This window comes from Vipera berus, assembly GCF_964194415.1.
Source record: "Vipera berus genome assembly, chromosome: 1".
In the NCBI taxonomy this organism is placed as follows: domain Eukaryota; kingdom Metazoa; phylum Chordata; class Lepidosauria; order Squamata; family Viperidae; genus Vipera; species Vipera berus.
In genome coordinates, this window is record NC_138202.1 from 310,515,271 (window position 1) to 310,532,799 (window position 17,529).

Here is a 17,529-nt window from a genome sequence, read left to right on the forward strand (position 1 = left end):
TGAAATCCAATTGAAAGATGCAGTTAAATATAAGTTAATTTCTTTGGAACTTAAGCATGACCAATTTTATTAGGATTGTACAATTATAAACACAAACAGTCCATGTATAGTTAGCAAATAAACAATAATAATTGACCTTTCCAGTAGCTTTTCCCATTTACTCAAAGTGGGTGGTGTGTTCCATGATATACTGTATGTCCAGATAGCAGCGCAGATGGAGACATCTTATTGTTGTTGTTTTTCACATTATCTATTTATCTTGCAATACATAATTAAACATAATTTAATCTATTTTAAGGATTTTTCATTATATGATTAAAGCCTATATTTACCTTTAACTGTCATTTTTTTTACTACAATCTGTAAATAAAATGAGTAAATAAAATGTATTGCCATTTGTGCTGTTTGTAGAGTTATATTGGTATATAGCATTACCAGTTGTATGCCTTATTTGGAATTTGGCACCTATGGAAAATACAGAGCTATAATTTAAATTGTTATTACTTCTAGGTCTTGTTCCATGAATATGTAGCTTGAAAAGAGAGCGTTTAATCAAAAACTGTGAAAATAAATTGAAGGAAATAATGTGTTTAAGAAGTTGTGGAATTACAGATGGAAGGGTTAATGTTGAAAACACAGGTGTTAACTCTAATTAATAATTAGGGTTTTGCATCTACACAGTACATAATGAAAGCACATTATGTGCATTTGATCACTTAATAGTTGGTCTGCAAGATGTCCTGTCAATTTATTCCCTTTGAAAGCAGCACATATTTGACATTTATAAATGCTGAATCAAGAGAGACATGGAATAGTTCTACACTTAATTGAGCCTTTTCTGAGATGGTTATCTTTAACAGAAGCAGACAGTTACATTCATGACAATGTAAAAACAATAACTGGAAGGTGCCCTTTCAAATTATATATCACCCTTATCCAACACGTTGCCCTCCAGGTACATTGGTACTGGAAATCCTAGTTGGTTTTGCTTCCCCCCCCACCCTCAAAAGCTTTATTGTTTTACAGATGTAATTGCTTTGGCCATGCTGATCATTGTGACACAAGTCATAGTCCATACAAATGTCTCTGCTCCAAGGAAAGCTACACAGAAGGCAACAATGTAAGTTTTATTCCAAATATCTGTTTCACCTCAGATCCCAATTTTAAAAATCTGAGGTTTAGATTTAGAATCTTGTGAGAGAATTAATGATTCGTATTAGATTTTAATTCCATTAGCTTCTTGCCACTTCAAATAATCCCATTAATGAATTCCACAACCAGCAGGTAGCTTTCCAGATGCTGATCACAAAATGGGAATTTTAAAAAGTATCATCTTTGGTATTGTTGGCCAAGTGGTTCAGAAGGGGAAAGAACTTTGTTTAAAAAGGATATATTTTAAGGAAAACCTTTATGTTTTTATAAAATCTTTATTTGGTATCTTTTTAAATATTTGGTGAAAAATGTGTTTCAGGGGAAAGAATTATTGGTGCTCAATTACTGTAACTCAAAAAGGTTCGTGGACAGAAATTAACACACTGTGTTGATATCACACTGTGATATTTAACATACATATTTGTCTGAACGTACAACTTCAAAGATGAAATTTGAACACAGATCTTGTCCCATTCAGCACTGAGAGGACTGTTTTTGAATAGTAAAGGCACAACTGCTTCACCAAATATTACTGTAATTGAAGAGAAAGGAAGAATTTGTTAGAGCGGCCATTAACCAAAAGCAAACATTTATAGTATGCAAAGGGCAGGAGGTGTTCGAAAGGTGAGAATTGTACGAAAATTAATGTTAATTGTATACGAGTGCCAAACATTAGTTTATGATCTTTATTAGGAGCTCTATTAGGGATAGCAACAATTACACAGGTAGTAAATTGAAGTTACCAAGTAATTACATCTTTTGTGCACTACTCAAATCTGGTACAAACTTATCTACAATGAGTTCTTTTTCTATGAGAAAAGTAGAACCTCACTAGGATGTTTCTTATTGTTTTCCTGTTCTAAAGCATACCTTAAGAGAGGGTACGCACAAGTATTTTCCCAAAGCAGCACAGTCATCCAGTGAGGTTCATCCTTTCATAGCTTACCGCCATGAGGTATTTCTTCTCTTGCAGCGAATCTAGTTCACTGGGATAGGTCTACAAAACTACTCATGTCCTCAGATTATTAGGCCACAAAGTAGAGGAGGCAAGCCACCACTGAAATCTTATTATCATTGCAGTAAAAACTCTACCAAGATATAAACAATCTTGTCTACTCCAGTTTATTATGGTCAATCTGTCCTGGAATCTTATTATCTGGAGCTTGTGGGCATCTCCAGCTCATACTTTTCAAAGAGGGGGAGGATTTGATTCCCCCTCTTGTGCACAATACTCAATCCTGTGCCACATGCAGTACTTACAGCAGCAAGACACAATTCTTCATTATTATTTTTCCATTCAGTTGCATCTATCAATGTATATATACAGGCATAATTTATATAGGAACAGTTAATTATAGTTAATTAACAGTTAATTTTATAAGCTTTTAGGAGCTGTGGTGGAACAGTGGTGAGAATTTACTTTAGCATTTCAGGCTAACTCTGCTCACTGCTAGAGTTTGATCCTGACTGGCTCAAGGTTGACTCAGCTTTCCATCCTTCTGAGGTCAGTAAAATGAGGACCCAGATTGTCGGGGGCAATAGGCTGACTCTGTAAACCGAGAGGCGGTATATAAGTGCTATTGCTAACAATCACCTTAAATAACCACAGCGCAAATGTTCTTAATTCAGAATGATCAGTGTAGCAATCTTATCCCAGGTAAAGTGGAAAAAGCCAACTCCTCTCTCACCAAGTTAAAAGTTGATTAGAAGGTGCTGGAACCTAAAGGACATTTTGGGAGAAGACTGATGACTAGGAAGAAAGCCTCTCTCAGGAATCTTCTCTCTGTCCTGTTGGCAACTTTTTCTAGCATCCTCAAAAACTCCAGGGTTTTTCAAAGGAATATGACTCTGCTCTGAGTTCTGGTTCAGGACTGAGCCTACTAAACATCCATCCATTTTTAGAGTTGTTAAGATTGTTCAGAGCAGCCCATTCTTTTTTACATTCTTCACATCCTATTGTTTGTGTGTGGGTGCGTTTCCATGTGTGGGTGTGTTTTATTTAAACAATGTATATATCCATATCACATCAGTTACTCTTGGCAATGAATGGGATTACAACTGAAAGACAACCCAATACAATTTGTTAAAAGAGAACACATTCCACACCTAAAAGCATTCCATATTCACAATCAGTAAAAATAAGAGACAACCAAACTAATCAACTAGCAGGACTTGCTTAACAACTTGGTCCAAATACCCAAAAGAAGAGCAAAGTTTTTAATGCCTTGAAAAATGCCACTGCTCTTGCGGCCATCTGGATGTCTGGAGGGAACCTGTTCCACCAGTAGGGACTGCTACAGAGAAAGCAGTTTTCTCAGATTCCACAAGAATCCTTAATAAAGGAAACAGTAGTGTGTGTGTGGGGGGGGGGTAGCATACCAAATCTATCTGTTATAGTAAGTGAGCAGAAACTATTGGAGACAGGTGGCTCTGTGCCATGTAAGGTTTCATAGATAATACCCAATACCTTTTTTAAAAAATTCCATTTATATCCCGCCCTTCTCCGAAGACTATGGGCGGCTTACAAGCTTAGCAGTAGCCTTCATTCTATGTATATGCCTGCTTATTAGGGCTTTCACACACACACCAGCGGCATTATTACAAAGTCAGCTTAATTGCCCCCAACAATCTGGGTCCTCATTTTACCTACCTCGGAAGGATGGAAGGCTGAGTCAACCTTGAGCCTGGTGGGATGCGAACCTGCACTAATTGCAGGCAGCTGGTGTTACTTAAGGAGGCATTAGCCCACTGCTCCACCAAGGCTCTGAACCTTGCCTTGTGCACAGTTCAAACAGAGCATAAGGCACAGATAGGAAGGTATGGAACCATATTATAGATTGTAAGGAGAACAAATTAGGTAAAATAGATCACTTCCACTTCTGGGGAAAAAAAATCCTTGCCAAAACCCCTACATGGACTTATCCAGGCAATATCTTAAGAATTGGGCACAAGTCGACGGAAAAAGAAAAGAACACTTTTTATTTGCCTTAGGGAAAGAGAGTATTTAGTGCAGTGGCACAGTGCGGGCTGGATACATTATGGGGAGGTCATACCCACCCCATGATACATCACGACACGTCACATGACGCAGCAAGTTTGACACCTGTGATTTAGTGCATCAACACTGGGGTCTCAGTAGAACCTAGTTTCTACATAGGAATCTTTGAAGTTGCTTATAGTTTAAATTTTTGAATTAAGTCCATTGCAAACACATAAGCAAGGTCTGATTTGTTTTTTGTTTTTTTATTTCTTCCAAAAGCCTTAAGATTCATCTCCCCCCCCTTTTTTTTTTGATTCACAAGATTTTTAGTATCAATTATCAAAAGTAAAGCTTTAAGGTGAATAACAATCTTAAGAAGAAAACACAGAATTATGTTTTATACAATGTACGGTACTATATTTAGTCTGTATGGGTTTTTGTTGGGAAATTAAAATAAGTCTCAGTTGCATGGATCTTAGAATAGAAAAAAATGCAGCAGTATAGAGAAAACAGTGAAAAGAAAGGGGGAGACCTCATTCTTGTTTTTTAATATGGCTGAGGTATTCAGTTAACAACACTAAATGCCTTATAGGATCTTTTCTGAAGTCTTATTATAGAATGTCTTGGAAGATTTGTATTGTTCATATCTTTTATTAAGCTGAAAATCAGTTTATTCCAGTTAAAGTGTGGATAGTCAAATCCTTTTTTCCCCTCTTATTTGATTTCCTACTGTTGTTTGCTGAGGCTGTAGTGGTTGTGGCAGTGCCATGCTGTTTGCTGCTGTTATCTGTTTAAAATACTTTAAACTGTTTCTATACAAGTTTGAGTGCATCTTTTTGGGCAAATTACTAAATGAATAGCTAGGATACAAAGATAAAACTGGATGATTCCCCTCATCTCAACGTACCCATCCATTTACAAGTGTTTCATTCATTCATTTGTTCGTTCATTCATTCAGTGCTTTATGGACTCAAGATTTTGCAAGAAACAACAAAGCAAAAGGATAGTGCAGCAATTCTAAATGCTAAATGTTGATTGGCAGATCCAGTGATTTCCCTGTTTTTCTGTTCAGGTCTCTTGAGTAGCTCTCTTCTGATAATAAGTTCACATGAACTCAATCCTTGTGTTAAATACAGAATTATTGGTGAGCACCCCCTCCCTCTGAAATCATGTTTGGGATGTGGCTCACAAGCAAGTGTTCATGGATACAATCCTATTGTCTCTAGACAATCATGGTATATCTTGGAATAACCAGCTATTTATTGACAATACAACATAACTTTACAAAGTTGAGGAGCTGCTTAGTTTTATGTTCAAAGGTATTGCCTGAATAGGCATTGTTTGTGGTAGATCGGGAGAGAGAGAAAGATAGTAATTGTTTACATATGGGAGTAATTTTCAGATTTTGTGGACTGCCAAATTAATTCAGTAAGTGTAGTTATAACACTATGCTTTATCTGTGTGCCCAAAGGTTGGGAGCCCTGAATGTACATTTCCTTGCATAATTTGGTTATGTGGAATAATTTCATTTTCTTTGGTTGACTACAATCAATCCTCAGAAGATATTTTTTTCTACTTTAACAACTGGCCAATCCAAGTGCAATTAAATAACCATAGAAAGAGAGAATTTAAACTTTGGGGCAGTACTTCAACAGCAGCTGCAGTTTAAGCTATCTAATTATGTTTCTCCATCTTGAGACACATTGCATTCCTATTTAAATTGTAATAATTCTTTCTAAACATTTATAGACATATGCAGCAGAATATATTCAAATTTATGACACATTGTGAATATTTTGTCCTCTTTTGGGTGAAGCATAAGTTGCCACTTTCCAGCGTGTTGAAACTGCAAAACACAATGCAGTGATATTTTTGTTGAAAAAACACATACCTTTTAAAGCTTGGTAAACCTACAGTAATTTCATCTCCCATTTTTAGACTTTGTCACACATTGTGGCCAGCTTTTAGCAACTTGGTCACACTATTCCAGTATAATGGTCACACAATTCCAGTGGATTTGTGAGAGGGCATTTAACAGGATAATTATACCAAAGAGTTTGAAAAAGGAGTGAAAAGCTTGCAGGTGTACATGCAGAAAAGATTGAAGGAAGTTATTGCAAGTTTTTGGCTTGAAGTGTTTTATATTAGTTTTTAAAAGACTGATAAAACTTCTAATAATCAGTTTGATTCTTCTAATTTATAAAAGGTTGCTAGAATGATGGTCCATCACAAAAATGTTTTTTTTCTAAATAAGTCTTTTAGAAATGCAAGTTGATGCTGTTTTTTTTTAATTGGAGCAAGTATTGTGAAGTGGCACTTTATCAGAGTTAATTATAAATATTTAATATGATCTGGAGTTCACCAAGTACTCTGTTGAGACCCGTGATTCTGTATGAAATAAGTTAAATTAGTGCCCTACCATTTTCTGTTTGGAGTCATTCTTTTTGGTGATTTCCACAGCTATTGCAGTTCTAATCACGGTTAATCTACTGTGGCTGTACTTAAAAAGCTTAAATAATCCTTCCTTCATAGTAAGAAAATCTGCTTCTTGCATGCAGTTTTTGTCCCAGTAACAAAAACAAAATGCATTATGTTATTGCAGATTGCAGTTTACACATTTCAAACCATTTCCTAACTATTTTTTTAAAATATGTTGCTACATATTTTAGTGCTCTAATTCTAAGCTTTTAGAAGTTGAATGATTTCTTATCTACATTCCTGAATACATATAAGTTTAATAAAATAAATAAATAAATAAATATAAATACTTAAGTATTTATATGTGGGCATATAGCATATATATATATATATATATATATATATATATATATATATATATATATATATATATATATATATATATATATATATATATATATATATATATGAGTCATAAATAGATAGAAATTAATATGATTACTAAAACAAACCCATTAAATAAAATTAAATTGCACAAAATAATAGCAGACATAAATAATTGACAGCCATTCCAAGTCAATGCATTCTGTGCCCCAAAGTTTTGGCACATGTCCCCATCTCAATCGTGAGAGACCAATTCTGACCTTGGGTTGGGGGGCACGTCATTCCATAAGATTGGGGCAGAGGGTGAAAAGGCTTGTTGTTGAATCCTTACCTCCTGGGCTCCCTTACAGGGAACCTTCAACATGCCTTTTTAGCATAAGCCCTACTGAGAGAAGCTGGTCCTCTAGATACCAAGCATATAAACTATAACAGCACTTTGAAAACACCTGAAACACACACAAGAGCAGCAAATAGGTTGCGACATTTTGTATCAACTGGAGTTTCTGAGTAGTCTTCAAAGGCAGTCCCAAACTGAGTAGATTACAGCAGGGCTTTTAACAACTTTTTCACCCATTGTACCACTTTTAGGATATGGCAACATCCGAGTACCACCAGTCATCTAGCAAGGGGTCAAAAACTTGATGAACAAAAAAAAAAAAAAGGAAAAAAGTGATGAAGTACAGGTAGTCCTCGACTTACAACAGTTTGCTTAGTGACTGTTAGAAGTTACAATGGCACTGAAAAAAGTGCCCCCAAGCCATAGCTGAGCAAGACACCTGCCTGCCTGCCTGGTGGTGCTCTTCCTCCTGTCTGAGCATTTCTGTTGAGGATTGGCAGCGGGGGTGGGGTGGGGGGTGTTTGGTTTTTATTTCCCCCCCCTCTTCTGGGTGGTTGCACTTCACATGACCCTGGGACACTGTGACCATCATAAATATGAATCAGTTGCCAAGCATCTGAATGTAAATCACAAGACTCTGGACATGCTGCAACATTCCAGCTGATCGATGCTTCTTCTGGGCTCAGCAGAAGCGCCAGGATCAGCACTGAGCTCCAGCTGGAGCCTGGAGCTGATCCTGGCACTTCTGCTGAGCCCTGATAGCCCTGCAGCTCCAGCCATCTCTCACTCAGGCTTGTGCGGTGCTACCACCGGTTCAGCTACCACTTTTCTAGGATGGCCGCGTACCACCTGCTAGGTGCCAATGTACCACAGGTGGTACCCATACCACTGGTTGAAAAGCCCTGCATTACAGTAAATCCAAACACCAGGTAGTAGGCATGAGTGACAATCACCAAAGCCTCTCATTCCAAGCAAAACTATAGCTGGTCCATCAGGTGAAACTGGGCAAAGGTTCTCAGGGCCAAAGCCTCTCCTTGCTGTATGCAGAAGAATCTACAAATAACATCGTTCTCCTTCCAAGGCCAAATTCAGGCTGGTTTAAGCATTCCATCTTGTTGGGATTCTGTGTAATCCTGAGTAATTTGCAAGCTTTACAGCAGATTTTGGCTGAGAATTAAAATGAAGTGTAAATATGAAAAAAAAAATCTTTAATCTGTAAGGTCATGTTAGTTCTTTAAGTTTCATTCGCATTCACATTTGAGTCCAGACCCTGAAGACTTTTATTATTTTTTTTATTTTTAATTCCATTTATATCCCGCCCTTCTCTGAAGACTCAGGGCGGCTTACAAGCTTAGCAGTAGCCTTCATTCTATGTATATGCCTGCTTATTAGGGCTTTCACACACCCCAAGCGGCATTATTACAAAGTCAGCTTATTGCCCCTAACAATCTGGGTCCTCATTTTACCTACCTCGGAAGGATGGAAGGCTGAGTCAACCTTGAGCCTGGTGGGATGCGAACCTGCACTAATTGCAGGCAGCTGGTGTTACTTAAGGAGGCATTAGCCCACTGCTCCACCAAGGCTCCTTATGAAGATATATTTTTCTCCATTCTGATATTTTTTGACCATTTATTTGTATTTTAATTACATGCTTTAGGAAATTTTACACTCAAATGTGTGTTAATATGCTTGGCTTGTTAATTTTTAAACTATAGGTAAAGGTAAAGCTTCCCCCGCACATGCGTGCTAGTCGTTTCCAACTCTAGGGGCTGGTGCTCATGTCCGTTTCAAAGCCGAAGAGCCAGCGCTTGTCTGAGGACGTCTCCGTGGTCATGTGGCCAGCATGACTAGACGCCAAAGGCTCACGGAACGCTGTTACCTTCCCACCGTAGTGGTCCCTATTTTTCTACTTGCAATTTTACGTGCTTTCAAACTGCTAGGTTGGCAGAAGCTGGGACGAGTAACAGGCGCTCACTCTGTTACATGGCACTCGGGATTCGACCCGCCAAACTGCCAACCTTCTGATCGACAACCTCAGCGTCCTAACCCACTGAGCCACCACGTCCCTTTTAAACAATAGATGGACTCAATGTAATGTTAATTACTGTACATTAATTTTATAAATTTCAGTTCCGTAATTCTCAGCATGCTGGCTGAGGATTTTTGAGAGTAGAACTTCACAGGTCCAACAGGTATCCTGACAAGATTATTGGAGACATAGAGGTGTGTCTAAAATATAGACTATTTTGGTAAACAGTTAATTGATTTATTTATTTTTATTTTTATTCCATTTATATCCCGCCCTTCTCCGAAGACTCAGGGCGGCTTACAAGCTTAGCAGTAGCCTTCATTCTATGTATATGCCTGCTTGTTAGGGCTTTCACACACACCCCAAGCGGCATTATTACAAAGTCAGCTTAATTGCCCCCAACAATCTGGGTCCTCATTTTAACTACCTCGGAAGGATGGAAGGCTGAGTCAACCTTGAGCCTGGTGGGACTCGAACCTGCACTAATTGCAGGCAGCTGGTGTTACTTAAGGAGGCATTAGCCCACTGCTCCACCAAGGCTCAATTTACTGTTCCCTACACATAAAAAAGAGAAACCTATATGTGGGCCAAGAAACCTATATGTGGGCCAAGAAGCAACAGTGAGAACTGGACACGGAACCACTGATTGGTTCAAAATTGGGAAAGGAGTCCGGCAAGGCTGTATACTGTCACCCTGCCTATTTAACTTATAAGCAGAGCACATCATGAGAAAGGCAGGGCTAGATGAATCAAAAGCTGGAATTAAGATTAGCGGAAGAAATATCAACAACCTAATATATGCAGATGATACCACTCTAATGGCATAAAGTGAAGAAGAACTAAAAAGTCTCTTGTTGTGGGTGAAGAAGGAGAGTGCAAAAGTTGGGTTGAAACTTAACATTAAGAAAACCAAGATCATGGCATCTGGCCCTCTCAATTCCTGGCAAATAGATGGGGAAAAAATAGAGGTAGTGACAGATTTTATTTTCCTGGGCTCCAAGATCACTGCAGATGGGGACTGTATCCAAAAAATTAAAAGATGCTTGCTCCTTGGGAGGAAAGCCATGACAAATCTAGACAGCACACTAAAAAGCAGAGACATCACCCTGTCAACAAAAGTGCGTATAGTCAAGGTTATGGTGTTCCGTGTTGCAATGTATGGCAGTGAAAGTTGGACCATAAAAAAGGCTGAGTGCCAAAGAATTGAGGCCTTTGAACTGTGGTGCTGGAGAAGACTCCTGCGAGTCCCCTGGACTGCAAGGTGATCAAATCGGTCAGTCTTAGAGGAGATCAACCCTGACTGCTCCTTAGAAGGCCATATCCTGAAGCTAAAACTAAAATACTTTAGCCACCTAATGAGAAGGAAGGACTCACTGGAGAAGAGCCTAATGCTGGGAAAGATTGAGGGCAAGAGAAGAAGGGGACGACAGAGAATGAGGTTGCTGGATGGAGTCACTAAAGCAGTAGGCGTGAGCTTAAATGGACTCAGAAGATGGTAGAGGACAGGAAGGCCTGGAGGAACGTTGTCCATAGGGTTGCGATGGGTCAGACATGACTTCGCAGCTAACAACAACAACACATAAAAATGCAGTTTAAGATTTTTGATGACAACCATATCCATGCTATCATTAGTAGGAATATTTAATTTCTGTTTCCATATCTATATCTTCTGCTATGTTATAACCATGGATATGACATGCATAATTTAACTGCTTGTTAATAAACTAACCATTTTTGTATAAAAATAGCAAAAACTACTTAGCCGAACAATTTAACGAGACCTTCATATCCATGGAAGAGTACTATATTTATATACAAAGGTGTTTTTTTCTTCCTGGTGATACAATATGTAGGTGCATCTTTTAAAAATGATATTGAATGAAACAAAATGCTTCAGATGTGGTTGTCAAAACAAAAGTATGCATGAATGAAAATAAATACCTTTAAATGGATTGTCCAAACCATTTCTGACATACAGTGAAGACCAAAATAGATTATACCAGAAATTTTATAAGCTGAAAATTTTTTGAATATTTCTTTCAAGATTTCTGTGATAATGATGGGTTTTCCCCAAGAACTCATCCTTGCCAAACTGATTTAATTTCACAGGCCATAGATCCCAGATTCCTAAAATAATTTGTGGAAAGTATTCACTGAAATAGCAAGGTGCAGTCTCGAATATTTAAAGACCGCATTCCCAGATGATCTGCTAGAGGAGCCATTCATTGCGTTAGCAAAAAATTTGGTTGTTATCCCACAGGAATGCAATTTACTTCGCACAGCTGATGAAAATCTGTGAGATCTTCATTTCAAATAGCCAATTAAAGTTGAAGTTGTCAGAGTTTTCTCAAGACGAGCAAGCTAGAATACTGACAAGAAATTAAAGAAGCTCTTACATAGGTTAGACTAGAGAAATGTACAGTGACCAAATAAATATACTAGCATTTTATGTAGCTGACTAGAGTCTGTGTAATGCCTAATGGGAAAGGTTCTTTCTGCATTATTTAAAATGGCTGTCTGAACCCATAGCCCCAGGGGAATTAAATATGAATTTCATACCCTGTGTACATAAATTAATTTTAGTAGTTTGGACTTTTAGAATAGATCACTTTGTCTGAACTCTGTTAAATTTAATTAAAGCAATTCAATAAAAGATTATACAACAAACCCTTGTTAATTTGGATTTGTTTTTCCAAAACTGAATGTGTAAACAAGATGTTGCTTAGTTTTCTTTTTTCCAACTTGCATTAACTGAGCTTACATATATGGAGACTTTTTAAAACAGACAAAATTCTATGGATCCTTTTTTGGAATGGAATGGAATGCTAAGTTTAGTCTCATGACAGTCCCAAGTGTCTACAAACCAAGAAAATAGTGAAATCTGGTTTATTGGTGAAGTAATTTGTTCTCTGCATACCCTATTAAAGCACAGATTAGTAATTCTTCGCCATTATCTGTGAAGCTTTCAAAATTCTGTGTTACTGTTACACTTTCAGATACATCTCTATATTGGATAACCTAATCTTGATGTCAGGAGGGAGCAAATTTAAAGATCCTTTCCAAGAATGGATGCAAGGAATAGGATTTCTCTAATGTTATACAACTGAGATGTCTGTTTACCATTGATGTTTGTCTACTGAAAAAAGCCATTTTAATCAAGACTAGGGGGGGACACTTGAAAATCTGCCTGAACAATCCTATGTCTACATTGGTTGTGTTTCTTTTGACTTAATAAAACTGCTACTTTATAGATATGTGAACTATGGATTGTCTTTTCTGCAATAAGTAGCATTTCATCATCTTAGTTAATGAGGTTAGTGGTTAATGAGTTTATGTCTCTTTATGTGCATACATTGTTATGTACATCTATCAGAATGTACATACATTCTATAATGGCAGTAAACTATTATGGGGTGTGAGAAGAATGTATATACATACTGTAAGCTTATGTACTGAGTCTCAAGATTTGCCATGAAACTCAGAAGTTGAGGAAACAATGGTATGCAGTTGTGAAGGAGAAGTAAAGAAGAATAAAAGAAAGGAAACAGTTGTACCACAGAGACATTCCTGTGGTAGTAATTACCAGATACTGAGAGCTAAGCAGGAAAATCATATGGCCTGGAATTTTTAAAAAATAATTATACAATTACAAACATTAAATATTCAAACAGCAACAGTGAGACATTTTACCACTTATTCTATCCGTGTTTCAGAATTCTAGACAAACATAGATAGTTTTCAAGTAATCCTGTCCTTAGCATTCAGATGTCTTGGTGGTTAAGGTTGTTTCAACCAGATGTGGTTCTGCTATTGAGAACCCTAAATAAAAATAATAAGATTTTCAAGTAAGATAAAACTTATTTCAAGAATACTTTTGCGTGTATGTATGTATCTATACTATGTATGTATATTACAGAAGATATATAAATAACAGAACTAACCAAATAACTGAACCTGGATTAGAAGGTCAAGCCGGTTGTCCCTGAGGTAGGCTTCTCCCTTTGCTTGGAGGCGGTTCGGGTCTGGATGGGGAGGAACAGACTTCAACTCAACCCCAACAAGACTGAGTGGCTTTGCATACCTTCATCCCGGGTTTATTCGGACATTCCATCTCTCGCTATGGGGGGTGAACTATTACCCCCCGTAGATAGGGCTCACAACTTGGGAGTCCTCCTAGATTCACGGCTCACCCTGGAAGACCACATAGGAGCTGTGACTAGGGGGGCTTTCGCCCAGGTTCGCCTGGTGCGCCAGTTGCGGCCCTATCTAAGCCGGGATGATCTATGCACGGTCACTCACGCACTCGTGACCTCTCGACTAGACTACTGCAACGCTCTCTACATGGGGCTGCCCTTGAGGACCACCCGGAAGCTCCAACTGGTACAGAATGCAGCCGCGAGAGTTGTGTTGGGAGTCTCCCGATACTCCCACGTTACACCTCTGCTCCGTGAGCTGCATTGGTTACCAGTTGCCTTCCGGGTGAGATTCAAGGTACTAGTAATGGTGTTCAAAGCCCTACATGGCAGGGGTCCGGAGTATCTGAGGGAACACCTGCTGCCGGCATCGACTTCCCTCCGCCCTGTGCGTTCCCACAGAGAGGGCCTCCTCAGGGTGCCACCGGTCAGAGAATGTCGACTGGTGGCCCCCAGGGGGAGATCCTTCTCTGTGGGCGCCCCGGAGCTATGGAATCAGCTACCGGTTGAGCTCCGGATGGCGCCCGACCTTCGCTCCTTTCGCCGCGAGCTAAAAACATACTTTTTTGAACAAGCTGGCCTGGCCTGATGAGGGGATTGGGGGGGGTTTGTTATTGTTATTTTATTAGGTTTTAAAGATGTATTTTAGTATGTGGGCATTTATTTAATCTTGTTTTAACTTTTGTAGTCTGTATTTTTATTCTTGCCCTGTTCACCGCCCTGAGTCCTTCGGGAGAAGGGCGGTATAGAAATATTATTAAATTAAATTAAATTAAATTCTCTTCTGTAGTTGTATTTGTGATTAAATCAAAGGCCCTTGCCCAATTTTTTTAAAAAATCTAGTTTTCTTATTATCCAAAATATTTTAAAGTTTTGTACAGGTTTAAGGATTCAAAATTTGTGTAACTGGGAAATGCATGTTTAAGAATATAAAGCTCAGTATAAGTAGATCTCAACATATGATTGGTTGCTTAATGGCTTTTTGAAAGTCTGGTGGAGCCCCAAAAAGCTACTTATGATTCTGTCCCAAAGCTGCAGTAGTCTCAAATTCCTTCACACTTCTGATCATCCATAGGGATGCTGCAGTGTCCCCCACCTATCTTCTCCCCCACCCTCCACACCAGGTCCCTGCAAGCATTTCCCTCCCCTAACAGCTCCCCATTGGCCTTAGACCTGATTCCTACCCCACCAGGCCCCACACACTCCTTCTCAATTAGGTTTTGAAGAGCTCTGACACCTTCCCATAGCATTGGAATGAGTCACTGTCACATAGCCTCATGGCATGATTCCAGAATTGCACCTTGTGGCCCAGGGACAAAGTGCTCCATTTTGCTGTCTTAATATGGATTGCACAGTGCTGCAGAAGCTTTCTGCATCTTTTTTTTCAGTGCTGTGAAACCTCGGGACCTGGAGATTTCTGAGAGGCTTGCAGACCGCATTAGCAAACAGAATGGGTCACTTTGTCCCTTGGCCGCATGGTGCAATTCCAGAATGAGTCGCCATGTTTTCAGTGGCTGAATTGCTTTCTGGTACTTTAAATATCACTGCCACTTCCAGAATTGTGCCATATGGCCACGTGATGAAACAGTCCATTTCAGCATTCTGGAAGGCCTCGGCACTCTTCAAAAGATAAGTGAGGAGGGGTGGGAATCAGGCCTAAGGCTTGGGGAAACCTGGTGGGAATGGGGAAAGACCTGTGAGGATATAAAGGGCAGGAAGCAGAGTCCAGGGTGTCTCAGGCCTGGGGGAGGCCTTGGGAGGGCCAGGCTGGCAGGACTGGGCTTGTGCTAGGCATCCAAAGGCCTCCCCCACCTCTGAGTCACACCTTATTCCACTTAGTGGTCTACACATTTGTTTAACAATTGCCTTTTGGAGGGGAGCAGAGACGGGGAATTATTAAGTGAGATACTTAATTTAACAGCTGCTGCAACATGCAATTGTAACGGGTAGCTCTAATATGGTCATATCCCAAGGACCTCCTTTAAATAATTTGTAGAACACAATTTTTTAAATCATTTTTCTTTCCTCCTGTCTCTAAAAAATAATAATGATCGAAGGTCAATATGTAACAAGGGGCACATAGCATTTGTATTCATATACCTGTTCCAAACAATCATTTCTGTCTAATTCTCTATTTATTTCAGTGTGATCGCTGTCAGCCACTGTACAATGACAAGCCATTCCATCCAGGAGATCAAGTTCATGCTTATAACTGCAAACCTTGTCAATGTTTCAACCATGCTGTAAGCTGTCATTACAATAGGACAATAGATTACTTTCCTAATGAATATTATAGAGGTGGTGGTGGAGTCTGTGATAATTGTCAACATAACACCTCAGGTAATTATCACAATCAAGTGGAATGCACATATATTTGCAGGGCCATATGCAGATGTTTTGTGGCTGGCTCTTCCAAAGTATCATTAATTAGAGGTGGATATAGAAAACGTAGAATTCTATAATATGAATTATTTCCACCCAACCCAAGGAAATTATTTATTGTGTAAATCCATGCATTACAGAAAGAAGTAAAAAATATGTACTAAAAAGTTGTAAGTCTGTTGGAAATATCAAGGTACAAAATAAAATGGAGCTTGTATCGCTAATTTCTATACACGATTTGCATGCATGTGTATTATTTGTAATATACATGATCACTATTAAAAGATCAAAGTATTTCTCACATTGCAATGCAATGCGTATTATGTGGAAGGGCCAAAGAAGGCATATTTTGCATAGACAAAATCCCAGATTTATCCAGCACTGAACTGACTGAAATTTAAAGAACTTTTTCAGTTAAAATATCATAAAATATCATAAATAGAAAATAAGTAATGAAGTAATGAAGTAATTTAAGTATAACATCAGAATACTGTATGATAGTTGTCAAGAAAATAAAGAACACAGAGTTGCTATCAGAAGTTGTTATAATATGACTTTGCTTTGGATCAGAAGCCACATTAAAGAAGGCATGCCCATTTCAATAAAGGGGAAAGAACAATATGCTATGGTATTTGTGATTTTCCACAAATTCACCTTTTAATAGGACCTTGTTGCTCTGATTGTTCTGATGATAGGTGTTCAAAAAATACAAAACCAAAGTAAATTATAATGGGATAACTAGATGAGGTTAGGCGGTAATTTAGGGATATTTTGCACTTCTGTGTCATTTAAAAATAAACACTATTGTTTTTAATCTCAGTGCACTATTAGGAAAAATTCCTATGTGTAATTCAGAACAATAGATACTCTCAAGTAGTATAAATTCTACTAGAACAAACTAACTCCTCTTCCTAAGGCAGTTTTGTTGGCTATTCTTCATGTGAAAGGATCCTTGAATTTGCAGAAGTGACTCTCATCCAATGTATTATTTTAAGTACAGGACAACTCCACTGCAATCCTCTAATTTCATACAATTGTATTCTAATTTTGTTTCATGCCAAACATTTATAAAATAAGAACATGTACCTGCTTAAATCATCATTTTGCATGGTGATTTTTTTTGGAGCTTTCAATACTCTTGGCTTTTGTTCTTAGCATCATATTGAAAAATTTGAAGTTTAAGAATAATTTCCAATTTTAAAAAATAGGTATCCAACAGCCGAGCTTCATAGGAATGTCATGTTATGTAACAGATGGAAGTTTAATGGAGTAAAGCACAGTTTGTAACAGGTTCATTGTTTCATATGCTCTGGATCACTAAATTGGCAGGTAGAGATGAAAGGTGCATTAAAATGGACGTCCTGAAAATTATATAATTCTCTCAAGGGAATTGTATTTAATTTTGAATTATACAGCTAATTTTCATGAATTGGAAGCTACATTGCGTAACCTTTTTTTTTTTTTTTGCAGGAAGAAATTGTGAGTTTTGTAATGATTTCTTCTATCGGCAGATAGATGCAGATCTCTCAGCTTTGGATGTTTGTAAACCCTGCAAATGTTATTCAGCAGGCACCAAAAATGGCAGTTGCCTTTGCAATAAGGTAAGTGGCTTTGTCCTCAAGTTACTATTAAATTGGCTGTAATTGGCACTAAT

General features: G+C 38.2%; 1 protein-coding gene across 1 annotated transcript in view; it reads left to right on the forward strand.

Moving 5' to 3' along the window:
- The window catches only part of USH2A (usherin), a gene marked incomplete at both ends in the record, with an annotated part of 493,855 nt that overhangs the window by 52,957 nt on the left and 423,369 nt on the right, over nt 1-17,529 (forward strand). The window contains 3 exons of the mRNA XM_081312822.1: nt 1,027-1,120; nt 15,638-15,833; nt 17,346-17,476. Coding sequence (XP_081168948.1) covers nt 1,027-1,120; nt 15,638-15,833; nt 17,346-17,476 — 421 coding nt within the window. The remainder of the gene's footprint in view (nt 1-1,026; nt 1,121-15,637; nt 15,834-17,345; nt 17,477-17,529) is intronic.